The following is a 15949-nucleotide window of genomic DNA, read 5'->3' as shown; positions in this document are numbered from 1 at the left end:
TGAAACATGGAAACGGCTCCTGGTGAATAGAATGAAAATCATACCTGCATTACTTTTATTTCGAGTAATTTACAACGTAACGGCGTTACATGCTCGTAGTTTCTTTTGCACTTTATATACAGTGAGGCGATACACAGCGCGCGCCGGCGCATTTGCGCGTGCAATTGAAGAGTGTTCGCTACGAGAACAGGATAACGGCTGACAGGACAAGAAAGTCCGTTTTTCTGAGGTGAAAAACTTTATTTCAGCGTACACTTATGTCACTGCCTGGTAGTTCCTATTGTGCTGGGTTTTCTGAAGTAGTCATGATTCGTCTCTCATAACATAACGCACGCAGAGTGGAAGAGGAGGAGCGGAGGCGCGGGGAGCAAGGATCACAGCGCAAATTTGAACTATATCGATAATATCGCCCAGCCCTACCTGCATTATAAGTGTGTCCATGGTAACTGAAATATAGTTCTACCCATAGACTGTAAAAAATAGGTTCTACCTCTGCGCTCAGCTGTAGCCTGACATGCACTTTCCGTGAGCGGTAATTGAAAACCCGGAGTGGACCATGAGCGAAGTGATTACAGAATGCTTAGAGTGGAAAGAGGAACGTGCTTTTGCTCCACTCCAGGCTTTGATCACATCCCCCTCGCAGGGTGAATACACCTCGTCTTTCCTTAATTTAAGACCTATTCAAACTAAAATTAAGACATTTATTACACTATTTGAGAAATGAAAGCCTATTTAAGGCCTTAAAATGATGAAAAGTGAATTTAAGACATTAAGGACAGACTGGAACCCTGCAGTTGACGGAAATCCGTCATAGACTGAAAGTAAATCAGTGTATGTGTTTGTGTTTGCGTCGTGTGTGCGTGTGTTAGTAAATATATTTTCACTTCCCTTTGCTGTAGCCAGAGACCGACTTTCCAGAGCCGAACCCCCCTCCGTCCCGCTCTCCTGCCCTCTCGGTTCAGTCCGACTTCATGTTGGGACACGCGCTGCTCCAGTGTCCGTCCTTCTTGCACAGTCTGCATTTTGTACAGTCTCGGAGTGAGTGTGCATTTGTCGAGCAAACATGACAGCTCCATTTTCCTCCAGCAGCTTTTCCTTTCTGTCCTTTTCGACCAGCAGGGTTTGAATGGGAAGATGCAGCTTGCCAGCGGTGTTTAGGTTGTTGTTGTTGCACAACTACCGTTGTGAGGGGCTTTTTCTTCTCTTTCTTTTCCTCAGCGTCCTCTTCAGCGTGAATAGCGTGCCGCAGCATTGCACTCAAACGCCCATGTAACTGTGCATGAAACTGCGCTGTTAGTCTTTGTGCCACTCGCTCTGCGGCCTCTGCCCCCGCTCGCGCTGCTCTTGCATCTGCCTCTGCCTGCGCCGCTCTTTTTGCTGCCAAGGTCAATTCAATTCGTGCTCGTGCTTCTGCAAGTCGTGTTTCTTGGGCTGCCATTCGCTGTGCCAGTCGTTGTCTGTCCTGCTCCAGTTCTGTGCTGTTCTCAGGGGCGGTGGAGAGCGGTCCAGATCGAGGTCCAGCCCGAGGGCCGGTATCTCTGCTACGGGATAGTGGGTTATGTTGTAGGCAGGCGGCGGAGCCGTTGCCATCTCGGTCACATGTGGGAAAACACATACATTCGGTACATTAGTAGCATTCTGTTCCAGTGGAACTGTTTTCACACACACAACATCCTTTACATCTTCCTCACTATCTCCCAGCAATTCTTTTTGTATCTGTCTTTGTTCTTGCCTGTCAGCCTCTTCCACCCAGCACATTATGGTCTGTGCACATTCCTTGCATTCATGTTTAACACACACACAGCAACTATTTTGTTTTCCCTCGTTCTTTTCTATTGATTATTTCACGACATTAAGTCTTATCTTACTCAAGGTTCCCGTCTCGGGGAAATCGTGATATTTGATCAGTTTCTGTATGTCAACCATACATTTACCTCCGTAATTATTTCTCATTTGACAGAAAATAGGTGTGTAAAAATGGTCTAATTTACTGTTAGATGACCCCATTTTGGCTGAATTTCCTCTCTTGGATTTTTCTCTCTTGACGCGCGTCCTACTAATCTGTTTAACGTCTTCAACAGACCCAACTTTTTAACCCAAAGTCGGACAGGTTTTAGCAAATATGCTTCCTGTAATTACGGTTTACTCAACCTCTTTCCGTGAGCACTTTCTAGCGCTCGATTCATTCTGGTTCACCTAATTAATCTAGTGTGGCTCTTCCGTCCACTTTTACTAGACTTTTACTAGATTTTGAGTAAACCTAATTAATCAGGTGTGGTTCTTCCGTCCACTTAATCAGCTGTGGCTCTTCCGTCCACCTACGAGCAAACGTCTGTAGAAACCGGTCTGATTTTGTCAGATCGATCTCCCAGAAACTTTCTCTGCTCGTACCAAAGACAAAATTCAGCCAATATGGTTCACGTTCACTCACAATTTATCAATAAAACACTTAACATCAATAAAACAATTTGCCGTTTCTTACCCAGAGATGCTTTCTCTTTTCTGCAATTGCCACGGATTATTTTCTGATCCTGGCCGGAGTTCTTTCACTGGTCCTGAATGCGGGTATTGGCTCACTCTCCCTTAATCTGTTGAGTTCCATCTCAACTCGTCGAGGTATGAGACCGGCCGCCTGATGCTGCCGGGGTTGTGCACTTCCGTCCAATCCGTTCTCAGGACCAGGAAAAGAAGACTCCTGCGCTGGACCCCACTTTCTGACACCACTTGTAAAGGCAATTTTCAAATGTTAATAAAAACAGCATCAACACGGTGTAAGAAACTTTCAAGAGGCAAAATTGTAATAAAGAGAAAAGGTTTATTTCAATGAGGATTCTTTTCACAACTGCAGCCACCCAGTTTTGAAAACAGAATGCCCCCAGACTCAACAAAACATAGACATTTTATACAGGTTTCTGACATCTTGACTCCTCCTTCCCAGTTTCTGTAATTTTCCTTAAAAGACATTTCATATCTCAAGCTGGTATGCCCCCTCCCTCCCTCCCTCCCTGGGCAGGCCACACTGTTCTTTGTCCCTGAGAAACCAAAAGTCCTTCATTTATGACCTAAATTACCTCCTGCCGCCCTGAGGAGAGGGCCTGGGCCTCCACTAATAAAACTAAATGACCCCTGTATTCTCCTGATCGGACCCTTTCTTGTGTCCAGGTGTCTATATCTCCTTGCCTATCTGTTTTATTGGCCTGCTCTTTCCTGTCTCCCTCAGCTGTTTAGAAATCCTCACAGAAACGTATAATTAAATGTAATTAACAGTTTAGGAAACAAATGACCCCTGTATTCTCCTGATCGGACCCTTTCTTGTGTCCAGGTGTCTATATCTCCTTGCCTATCTGTTTTATTGGCCTGCTCTTTCCTGTCTCCCTCAGCTGTTTAGAAATCCTCACAGAAACGTATAATTAAATGTAATTAACAGTTTAGGAAACAAATGAATATAAGAAATACTGAATTTTTCCACAACAACCTTCTAACTTAATATCCAGCTCTGGTTACTTAGAGATTGACCTGTAATTGAAAAAAAAGAGAAAAAAATTAATAAATAATATTAATAATTAAAATAACTATTGTGGGTTCCACTGTGGTTCAATGTAGTTGTCTATTCATAGTTCTATGAACTAAATTTTCACCTAAAAATTTTAATTGATTAAGGTTAGAACGCTAAAACGCACTGGCATATTATGTTGCTTGTTTTAAGCATAAACTCACTTAATTTTGCCTTATTCTTTCAGAAAACAAGACAATTTTTACTTGTCTATTAAATGTTTCTTCATGTAAAAATGTTAGATATCTGGACTGGAAACAAGAAAAAAAAAACACTAATTAAGAAAAACATATTTTGCAGTGGGGTGAGTAAATGATGGCTTTTCATTTTAGGTTTAAACTACCCCTTTAATGTTTACATACCAGGAAATAAGTAGTGGACTCTGGCAAATGTAGATTTCTGGACATCAGCGATGCAAACTCCTGAAACAATTTTTAAAAAGGACAGCACAACCATGATCAACAAAACCAAAACATAAAACATATTACTGTCACAGTGTCTGGTTTACCACTGGGTAACCACTAGATGTCCTCCTTCCCCACGATCCTTGGTTCTTCATTGCACTCAGCTGTCCCTTGTCACTAATCATTGCACTCAGCCAATTCCCCATTAGCATTGTCATTTCCCTGTGTATATAACCCTGTCTGTTTTAGTATGTGTCACGGAGTCCTTGTATTTATCACGCCACTTCTGTGACCTGTTTCCTGCGTGTTCTTGTTTGTGTCTTGTTTTGGATTGCCTTATCGGATTTTGACCCATGCCTGGACTAGTGATGGCCAGATCGAGGCCTCGTGAAGCAATGAAACAGTTGAACCAAATGTGCCATATTGTTTCGAGGCTTCGAATCAATCCGACACCCGTCTCAACGGTGACACCTAGTGGTCACTTGCAGGTGTTGATCTGAAACAACCTTGACGAGCCATTAAAAAAATGTGTTGTTTTTTATTATTATAATTTTCTAATATGTGAAGCTTGTAACCTATAGGCTCCTCACTGTGCATAATGTTATTTTGGTCCTGCAAAATGAATATTAATAAAAGAAATCAAGCCACAATGTCTCACTTTTTTTAGAGGTTTTTATTCAAAAATATTAATTTCTCTGCTGTGGAAGGACTTAGCCTACTTCTTTTTTTACAGATAATTTATCCAGCCTTTGAAAAAATCCTCTCACAAGGGACACTTGTTGCTGGCATACAAATATATTTTTTAGCAAGGACATACAAATGAGGAAAGATTACTGCTCTCTCTTTCCAGTAAGTTAGTGGATCATGAGTTCTGGGCAAATACGCATCGTTGATGTATTTTTTTCACTTCCACTGTGGCATCAGCTGTAGCATTGTGTATCATCTTGGTTTGATGGATGAGAGTATCAAAAGGTTCCCATAAACTGTCCTGTGTTTCTACTGGTGTTGATGTTGATGGTGATGGTGATGATGATGATGGGTCTGATGTTGACATTTCTGGCTCTGAATAAAAATGAAAACAGCAATTAGTAACAAATCCTAAACTGACGGCATATATGAAGTATATATTACATGATTCAGATTACATAACATAACACAGACTGAAACTGCTCACCAGGATTTGTGTTTGAACGCATCAGCGAAGCACACTCCAGTGTGATGTGCTTTTCAGCTTCCTGGGCTTTGGCAGCATTTCCGTCACTGGCAGTATATTGGGGTACTCATATGTAGACCTATAAAATGTATATTCACACAATATTATATTATATTATATTATATTATATTCACATTGAAGCTATTTTTAATATAATTGGCAGTTGTGATTGGGACATTAGGTTGTAGGGCATTGGGCTATGGACTTTATAAACAGTGTCCCAAAAGGTTGTAATTATATTTCAATTATAATTATATTTCAAACAATGCATACCTTGCATAGATGGCCCAGCAGTGTCAGTAGCAGGCCTAGGTACAGGGGGAATGCCATCCTCTGCACCCTGCATAATGGCAGGATGAGTGCTCCTCAAATGGCGCATCATGGATGATGTAGTATTGTTGCAGTATCTCACTTTATTTGGGGTTTCTAAATGGAAATGCTCCCACACCACAGATGTATGGCATCTCTTCTGGGGAGCCTTCATTTTATCTACCTATCCAAATCTATCTATCTATCTATATGAATCTATCTATGTATCTAGATATGTATCTATAATCTATGTATCTATATATATCTATCTATAATATATGTATTTATATATGTATCTAATCTATCTATATATGTATCTATCTATAATATATGTATTTATATATGTATCTGTAATCTATCTATATATGTATCTATCTATTAATCTAGCTGTCTATATATATTTATATCTATGTATCTATTAATGTGTCACTATATGTATACTCTGTCTGTCTCTAGCCTATCAGTCAATGTGTTGTGTAAATTTAAATGTAAGCCTAAATAGCCTATAACTAATCAAATGTCACTATATCACCAAAAATCCGCTATCTCAAAGTCAAACTCCTCTCACAAAAACCCACGAGGTCAAAATGCGTTTATTTCACTTTTATACAGATGTGCGATTGTGTGGTCTGTTCCCGAGCCTGTCAATCAAACGCTGATTCGGCGGACCACACCTGATGAAACACTTAGTGAAACACTTCGAGGCTTCGTTTGGTCATAGTCACGTGACATGGGTGTTTCGAATCACGCTTCGGATCAGTGTTTCGACACATCTGCGCTTCGGGATCTCGCAAAGCTTCGGAACGACTGTTTCGCGTCAGCCATCCTTAGCCTGGACTTGACCACTGATATGGATTTCCCTAATAAATACTTACTGCAATTGGATTTTCTCCCTTGTTTCCTGTGTGTGGATCGTGACAGAAGGACTCCGTCATCAAAGATGTGTGCCAGTGTCTCTTCCCCAGCCACCGAGCGGGAGAGAGGACAAAGTTTTGAGGGGACCCGGTTGGTCATATTTCGCGGGACCCGTGGAGGCCGCAGTAGAGGAGGTGGTCGAGAGGAATTCCAACACCACTCTCCACTCTGGCCCCTCTTCGACCCTGGGTTGGTGAAGTCCAGCCCAGTTCTGGTGGTCCCAGTTCCGGTGGTCCCGAAACGGAGGAGGAGAAAAAAGACTCCCTCCGTGACTGTTTCGGTGGTCCCAGTTCCGGTGGTCCCAGTTCCGGTGGTCCCGAGTCCGGTGGTCCCAGTTTTGGTGGTTCCTGTTTCGGTGGTCACGAGTCCGGTGGTCCCGAGTCCAGTGATCCCAAGTCTGGTGGCTCCAAGACACAGGAGGAGGAGAAAGGCTCCCTCCGTAACTGTTCCGGTGGTCCCAGTTCCGGTGGTCCCGAGTCCGGTGGTCCCAGTTTCGGTGGTTCCTGTTTCGGTGGTCACGAGTCCGGTGGTCCCGAGTCCAGTGATCCCAAGTCTGGTGGCTCCAAGACACAGGAGGAGGAGAAAGGCTCCCTCCGTAACTGTTCCGGTGGTCCCAGTTCCGGTGGTCCCAGTTCCGGTGGTCCCTGTTCCGGTGGTCCCTGTTCCGGTGGTCCCGAGTCCGGTGGTCCCGAGTCCGGTGGCTCCTAACACGGAGACTATCCCGGAGGTGACTGCCGTCCCTGACGCACCGCCCAGGCGTCTTGCTCTGCCCGCGCCGCCCAGGCGTCATGCTCTACTGGCCCCGTCCGAGCTGCTCGCACTGCCTGCACCACCCCAGCGATCCGTCACGTCTGCCCAGCCAGAGACTGTTCACGTCACGTCTGCCTAGCCAGAGACTGTTCACGTCACGTCTGCACAGCCAGAGATTGTTCACGTCACGTCTGCCCAGCCAGAGACTGTTCACGTCGCGTCTGCCCAGTCAGAGACTGTTCATGTCACGTCTGCCCAGTCAGAGACTGTTCACGTCACATCTGCCCAGCCAGAGACTGTTCATGCCCTGTATGCGCCGCCTGAGCCCTCAGTGACCGCGACACTGGCCATTATGGCCACAGCCATGTGGTGTGTGTGGGCTGCGCACGTGGACTGCAAATTTGTTCCTGTTCCTGAGCCGGTGGTGTCTGTTCCAGTTCCTGAGTCGGTGGTGTCTGTTCCAGTTCCTAAGCCGGTGGTGTCTGTTCCTGAGCCGGTGGTGTCTGTTCCTCAGCCGGTGGTGTCTGTTCCAGTTCCTGAGCCGGTGGTGTCTGTTCCAGTTCCTGAGCCGGTGGTGTCTGTTCCTGAGTCGGTGGTGTCTGTTCCAGTTCCTGAGCCGGAGCTGTCTGTTCCAGTTCCTGAGCTGGTGGTGTCTGTTCCAGTTCCTGAGTCGGTGGTGTCTGTTCCAGTTCCTGAGCCGGTCTCTGTTCCAGTTCCTGAGCCGGTGGTGTCTGTTCCAGTTCCTGAGCCGGTTGTGTCTGTTCCAGTTCCTGAGCCGGTTATGTCTGTTCCAGTTCCTGAGCCGGTGGTGTCTGTTCCAGTTCCTTATGTGAAATGTCGAAGTTAATGTTAAGTTACTTGGTAAACAGGTGGAACAGAGTGAATGTTTGCGTTCGCAAAATCAAACCAAATACGTGGAAACAATGTAATGTTAGAAATGCGAACCAAAAAAATATATTGGCTTACCGTATCACTCAGTTAAACAATTTTCCATCTTCTCAAACTCTAAATCCCACTTATCACAGTTGTCACAGGCGTAGGTTAGATTATTCAGATGACAAATTCTTCCATTCATGTAGCGTCGTTCATTCACAGTCAACTAATGTTTGAAACGCGAACCGAAGCTCACAAAAGCTTAAAAATTGCTCACAGATTCGCAGACACTGTTTATCTTGATAACAGGAATGATTATTCTGTTCAGTTGAATCCCGCTGACAAAACAAGTTTGCCTGTAGTAGATACTCTCTGCTCGCCTCACATTTGAACTGAAATGAGCGCGAAAGAAATCAATCCCACAATGCAATGCATTTACAGTATGATACTGTATTACGAATTTATCGGATTGAAAACAGAAATGTGCTGTATATTTACAGCTGTTCTGTAAAAGATACAGCATAATACTGTATTATGGAAATACAGTACAATTCTGTAGGAAATTCGCTGTAAATTTACAGTAAAGGGTTACAGTGTTTATAAATAGATGAATGTTCTAACATATCGAAGGCTTTATAGAAGTCTAAAGATGAAATGACCCCATCATCCTCTGTTTCTTGATTATATTCCAGCAAGTCCAAAACCAGTCCAATACTGTCATGTATATCGGCCTCTAATCAATCCAGTTTGTGTCTCCCCAATCATTTTGGATAAACCAAGTTTCAACCGATTATTATACAGTAACTTATAGTCATTGTTTAGTAAAGTAATGGGTCGTGAATTGTCCAACAATCTAGAGTCTCTTCCTGGTTTGGGAATAAGCGAGATTAGGCCTTGTCTCACTGAATTAGGCAAAACCAAGATTTTAGTAATTTCCTGAAAAGCTGCACAAAGAAGTTCCCTTAACAAGTCCCAATTTGACGTAATACCGTCTGGGCCAGGTGACTTTTTTTTTTTTTTTTTTTGGCCAGGTGATTTAAAGAATTCCCATTTACTTGTCCAGGAAACCAGGCTATTCTCATTAGAAATATTTAAAACTGTATCCTTAACCAATTTCATCATATAATCTTAATTTCCGAGAAGGTTAGAGTTAAACTTCCAATGTCCCATCCCGAGTGTCTATAGATGTAAATGCAAACAGTCATGGGGAATCCTTCCTTGAATTTCTCAGGGACTGTAAATGTTGTGTTTTAAATGGGAGAATAAATCCTGAAAAAGATAATTTTACATCTATATCACCAAAGGGAAAAGCTGTTGTGGATTATATAATAACTTCCCATGATTGTCTGCATACTTGCGTTGAATTTGAAGTGATTACTGCATCTGAGCTTTTGGATAATACCCCTACTTGCTTTGATTTTATAGGTGAGAGATGTAAGTTACCAGATCATTCTTTGTTAATGTTTACATTTAAAATGAATGCCTCTATTGAAATGCACTCTTCTGAAAGTGATACTGAGATTTCTTTAACTAGACGACGACCTAGAATATTCCCAGATAACTTTTTTTCTTCTAATTTAAGTCGTCTTGCACTAGTGGAACTTATCAGCAAGTTAGAAGAAGGCAAGAAAATACAAAGTAGTATTGATAATTGGTATAAATCATTTTGTGATGTAATATAATGAATAGACATCTACCTACAAAATCTAATTTTCAAAGTCAGAAGGAGACATGTCAGAAAGTGGGTAGGACCAAGCCATACTGGAATGCGGAACTTAAAAAACTTTGGAACAATAAAAGAAATGCAGAAAACGAATTTCTAAAATGCAAAAATCCATTGATTAGACGACAACTTAAAGATAAATATACACAAACTCAGTTTATTTTTGATAAGAGAATACGGTTCTATAAAAGGCAATTTAGAAGAGGACAAGCATTACAGTTAGATCGATTAAAAAATAATAACCCACAACAATTTTGGAAAGAAATAAACAAATTGGGTCCTAAGAAATTGAAAAAAATCCCAATGAAAATTATACTAGAGAATGGTGAAACGGAAAATAAAAAATAAATAGTGATTAGAAAATGGGGTTCTAATCTTTTTTCAGAGATTTTTCAGATTTATTTTCAGGAAATTATATTTCACCAGGTTTTGATGATGCACATTTAAATAACATTCGTGCTAAGAAATGTAAGTCTGAGATGATTATGGATACACCAGATTATTGTCCAAATATATTTCTGAATCATGAAATTACTATGGAAGAAGTTAAAAGGGCTATTGATAATGCAAAATTGAAGAAAGCATCTGGTATAGAGGGGATCCCAAATGAAGCTTTAAAAACTCCGCAGCTACTAGAGATCCTATTCCATCTCTTTAAGACATGCTTTGACCATAGTATAATCCCGTCAACATGGCGTAAGTCTATTATTAAACCTGTTCCAAAGTCATCAAGAAATGATCCTAGAATGCCCCTTAATTATAGGGGAATTAGTCTTCTTAGTACAGCCTATAAATTGTATTCTAATATACTGAATTATAGGCTTACACAGTACTTAGAAATGGGTCAGTATCTTGTTGATGAGCAGAATGGATTTAGAAGGAAACGAGCATGCATCGATCATATATATTCTGTATCAACTATTATTAGAGCTAGAATTGCTGAAAGTAAATCCACCTTTGCATGTTTTATTGATTTCCAAAAAGCCTTTGACTGGATTAATAGAGAGCTGCTTGCTTTTAAACTAATTGAAGCAGGAGTGGATGGAAAATTCTATAAAACAATACAAGTAATGTATAGCGGTACAGTTGCTAGTGTCGAGATCAATGATTTATTTACTGATTGGTTTGATACACCTTTTGGAGTAAAACAAGGTGATGTACTCTCCCCAACCCTTTTCGCTTTATTTGTGAATGATTTAGCTTTACAAATTAAGGATGCTAATTTAGGAGTATTACTTGATGATATTAAATTGGGAATTCTATTATATGCGGATGATATAGTCTTGTTGGCTGAGTCTGAGTCTGAATTACAGAAAATGTTAAATGTGGTTAATCTGTGGTGTTTTAAATGGCGATTAGCTATAAATCAAAGCAAAACACACGTAATGCATTTTAGAAAGAAAGGCATTGAAAGAAGTACATATATATTTAGCTATGGCTCAGTCAATTTGGACTATGTTAGTTCATATAAATATTTGGGTTTTGTTCTTGATGACTTTTTGACGTACGAAGTTGGTATTAAAGGGACACTTCACCCATTTGCATTAAGCTTTGCATTGTTAGAAACCCAGTCATACTATTGAATGGTCGTGCAACACTCTCTCATTTCCCCCTGAGACGGGAGAAATCCGTTATTTACCTCTTACACTTCCTCCTACAATGACGCAAAAATCGTCATTTTGCGTCATTGTAGGAGGAAGTGTTAGAGGGGGGGATTTCTGTTGAGACTACAAGCACTCATTCCTCATCTTTCCCAGGGGGCGGGACCCGCTCACGCAACAGATCAGTGGGTGGGACTTTACTCTCTGAAACTGAAAGCAATATCCTCCATCTTGTTTGAAGCTAAGCTAACAGACGCTGTGGAGACAGATGTAAAGTTATGACAATAGCGGAGGAGAGTGCTCAATATGATATAGACTAGAGGAAGAGGATTTCGGAAGTCTGATGCTTGAATCAGGTGTTTGTGGCTACCTTTACAAGCCGCATTATAGCGAAGAGCAGCCGAGGCAGAAGACCTGCCTGCCGCGGACGAGGAGCCCGGACTGGCTCGAGTTAGGGCGGACTGGTGGCGCCGGTGATCTCACTATGCAACTACGAACCGCTACGAACACAGAGATAGAGTCCGTCTGTGGCAAAGAATTTCAACGATGACAATTTCTCCTGGACGAAATCTCTGAATCAGACGAGGACACGGACGTTTGTGTTGAGAACTATCCTAGTTTCGCACCGCATATGTTCTGACTGAACATCCAGGTACCATGCAATAATTCACCTTTTCGAAAGAAATACAAACGAGGAGTAATGCACTAATGAGTTCGCCAACTAACTAGACATTTTGTGTGAATGTGAAATTAATTTCAAGCTCTGGTGGTAGCTAGCCTTGTAGACGGAAGAGTGATTTGCGCTTTCTGGATTAGTGGGAGTGGCTTGCGGAGCTGTGCAATGTGGTGCATTGTGGGAGATGTTGTCTTTCATACAAATGCGTCCTGAAGTTATTTTTTGTCTTTTCTCGGTCACAAAGGCACCAAATTCAAAATTTCTTTTACATTTCGACTACATATATGACCCACTTTAAATAAAAAACAATGTTCAAATGGGTGAAATGACCCTTTAAGTCACTTGTTGATTCGGGAGGGACAGCTTTAGGATCTGTTATCAATAAACTAAAAGTATGTAAGGATCTTGGATATTCTACATATACTCGACTTTATGATACATGTGTTTCTCCTATTCTAAATTATGCTGCAGGGGTGTGGGGCTTGAAAGAGTCCAAAACGGTAGATACTAAACAGAATAGAGCCATACGATGTTTTTTGGGGGTTCATAAATTTGCTCCGATCCTAGCAATTCAGGGAGATATGGGCTGGGTACCAGGAGTTGTACAGAGAAAATGCGAAATCACACTGATGTCTATATGAGGAAGACACACACCGTCACACACACACTGATGTCTATATGAGGAAGACACACACCGTCACACACACTGATGTCTATATGAGGAAGACACACACACCGTCACACACACTGATGTCTCTATGAGGAAGACACACACCGTCACACACACTGATGTCTATATGAGTAAGACACACACCGTCACACACACTGATGTCTATATGAGGAAGACACACACCGTCACACACACTGATGTCTATATGAGGAAGACACACACCGTCACACACACTGATGTCTATATGAGGAAGACACACACCGTCACACACACTGATGTCTATATGAGGAAGACACACACCGTCACACACACTGACGTCTATATGAGGAAGACACACACCGTCACTCACACTGACGTCTATATGAGGAAGACACACACCGTCACACACACTGACGTCTCTATGAGGAAGACACACACCGTCACACACACTGACGTCTATATGAGGAAGACACACACCGTCACACACACTGACGTCTATATGAGGAAGACACACACCGTCACACACACTGACGTCTAGGAAGACACACACCGTCACACACACTGACGTCTATATGAGGAAGACACACACCGTCACACACACTGACGTCTATATGAGGAAGACACACACCGTCACACACACTGACGTCTATATGAGGAAGACACACACCGTCACACACACTGACGTCTATATGAGGAAGACACACACCGTCACACACACTGACGTCTATATGAGGAAGACACACACCGTCACACACACTGATGTCTATATGAGGAAGACACACACCGTCACACACTGATGTCTATATGAGGAAGATACACACCGTCACACACACTGATGTCTATATGAGGATTTATTACACAGTTATTCTGACATATTTCAGGTACAGAAGTTCAGCTGTGTTATTAATGTAATGAAGAGACAACAAGAGACTCTAGAACATCATCTCACTGTCACTGATTTATCATGCAGCTCAAAGCATTATGGGTAGAATCTCTCTACAGTCTATTCTCATTCATCAACAGTTTCACTGATCCAGAACTAAACCAAAACCCCAGATAGAGCGGCTGAGTGAATGTGGTCTTCTCTGTGTGTATGAGGCTCATTGTGTCTCCGTCAATGTTGTAGAAGGACAGAGTTCCTGCACTGTGATCCACATACACTGCCATTATCCTGTGATGCACATACATTTCTATTCTACTGCTGGACTCTACAGGGACGTTAGTCTCTATGTTATTGTGTCTGAATGAGCATGCATAGGGAAAGTAGGACAAACTCCAGGACTGATCATTACGTCCAAACAAACACGCATCACCCTCTCCCTTCCTGCTGATGCTCTTATATGACACTGATATATCCACAAAAGCACCACTCCACTCAATCTCCCAGTAAGAGCGTCCTCTCACACTCTCTCTAGACAACACCTGACGCACACCCTCAAATCTGTCTGGATGATAGGGATACGGCTGGTCTGTGTCAGCATTAGTAATCACTCTGTTGCCCTCAGACAGAAGGAGTCCTTTATACACTGTGTTTGGATCCAGAGTGAGCTGCTGGAAATCTGATGGAGAGAAAACACATCACAATCAGGAATTATGAATCTGATCTTTTAATGTAGCTGAACTCTTCATGTTCAGTATATCAGCAGTGTCTCAGTGCAGTTTAATCATCATTCACATGATCAACTCTAAACTCTTCTGTCATGTTTTCTTTCAGCTTCTACCGGAAGAACATGAACACACTCTGAGTTTCTCTACTTGTTTTCTGACTTACAATATAGGAAGTCACTCCTGGTCTTGGGATCAGTGGCTGTGGAAAACAACAGACATGAAGAGTGTGATTATCATGTGAAGAGAAAGTGATCCTGCATCCACTGCAAACACATGCAGAAATCCTCCAACACAGAAGATATTTAGAGATGTCTCTGCTGTTTACAGAGCCCAGATCCTGACACAACCACTGTTGAGGGTTTGATATTATTGACATGTCACCATATTTGATTTGGCTTCTGTAGACATGAACTGAGCACAGATTTGATTTGAAAGAGATTAAGACTTACATTTCACTTTGCTCATCATACAAAGTAATCATATCGCTTCATAAGACTTGGATTAAACCTTCAACCTCCTTATTAGTCTTTTTCAAAGAGACATCAATCAATAAATGTCTCATGCTCAATAATTGAATTAGCCTATATTATAATTCTACTGCTTATTAGAATTTCTGTGAATACATGGAAGCCACATTTTATTTATAAGTAAAATCATAAAAATGCATCATTGATGTTTGGATTTAAATGGTAATTTCACTTAAATTCTTATGCTGCGTTCACACCAAACGCGAATATGCGTCTAAATTCGCGCCTGCCGCGTCTAGTTATACGCGTGACCACTTTGTGTTCATTCAATTTCGCTCTTCACGCGCGTAAAAACAAAAGTTTGAAGCGAAATTTACGCGCGTCAGAGGCGAAAGTTTCAAAACCTGTTGGCGACCATCTTTTTACAAGATGTCTGATGTTGATCGATCATTTATGGAGAGAGTCACCGCTCTGTATTTGCTCTGGAGAGGGATCATCGTCGCCGTATTTGCCGTCGGAGGCGAACCCAGTTTGGCGAGTTTATCTTTTTATTTGCTCCAGGAGCTGAGCTTGGATGACAGCCGCTAACAGCGAGGCTTCCGCCTGTCTCGCGCCCAGTTTGAGGACCTGTTGTCCCGCATCGGAGCGAGGATCACCCGCGCTCTCACCCACATAATCTGTAATTTATTTTTGTATTGATGATAAATGGAGCCAGCTTCTAAAAGTAATTAACCTGTCCTGTTTTTTTTGTGTTTTTTTTTCTCACACAACACTGTCCAAACACAAACTATTCTTTTTTGATCAAGGTATTTTTATTTAGTTTTACAAGTTGTAGTTTACAGTATAACATAAATCCAACAGAACTAAAACCCGTCCACCCCCCACAAGTACCAGACAAACAGTGTTTACAGTGTGAAATACATAGTTCAGTATACAGAGCTCACAAAGCCAGATAATGAAAAAAACCAAAAAACAAAAAACCAAACAAACGGGTTAGCATGTCGTCTGCGTAGAGCGAGACTTTGTGCTCTTCCCCTGCTCGGTGAATTCCTCTGATATCAGTATTTTGCCTCAGAGCTAAAGCTAGTGGTTCCATTGCAACCGCAAAAAGGAGCGGCGACATGGGGCATCCCTGTCTTGTACCGCGTTTAAGCTCGAAGAAAGGGGACAAATTATTGTTAGTACGAACAGCAGCCACTGGAGAAGTA

At 42.0% G+C, this 15949-nt stretch overlaps 1 protein-coding gene and 2 long non-coding RNA genes across 3 annotated transcripts in view; 1 reads left to right on the top strand and 2 right to left on the bottom strand.

Moving 5' to 3' along the window:
- Nucleotides 1–15949, bottom strand: part of LOC311081600 — a 444005-nt gene that overhangs the window by 185831 nt on the left and 242225 nt on the right. The window lies entirely within an intron of this gene.
- Nucleotides 1–15949, top strand: part of LOC311081598 — a 60330-nt gene that overhangs the window by 27421 nt on the left and 16960 nt on the right. The window lies entirely within an intron of this gene.
- The window catches only part of LOC311081590 (stonustoxin subunit beta-like), a 59589-nt gene continuing 57142 nt past the window's right edge, over nucleotides 13503–15949 (bottom strand). Inside the window, exons 6-7 of the mRNA XM_084112133.1 lie at nucleotides 14438–14473; nucleotides 13503–14225 (exon numbers count right to left, since the gene is read on the bottom strand). Coding sequence (XP_083968259.1) covers nucleotides 13663–14225; nucleotides 14438–14473 — 599 coding nt within the window. The 3' untranslated portion in view covers nucleotides 13503–13662. The remainder of the gene's footprint in view (nucleotides 14226–14437; nucleotides 14474–15949) is intronic.

This window comes from Abramis brama (assembly GCF_963993115.1).
Source record: "Abramis brama genome assembly, chromosome: 4".
Taxonomy (NCBI): Eukaryota; Metazoa; Chordata; class Actinopteri; order Cypriniformes; family Leuciscidae; genus Abramis; species Abramis brama.
Note: the sequence above shows the minus strand (reverse complement) of the source record. Positions and strands in the feature narration are given on the sequence as shown.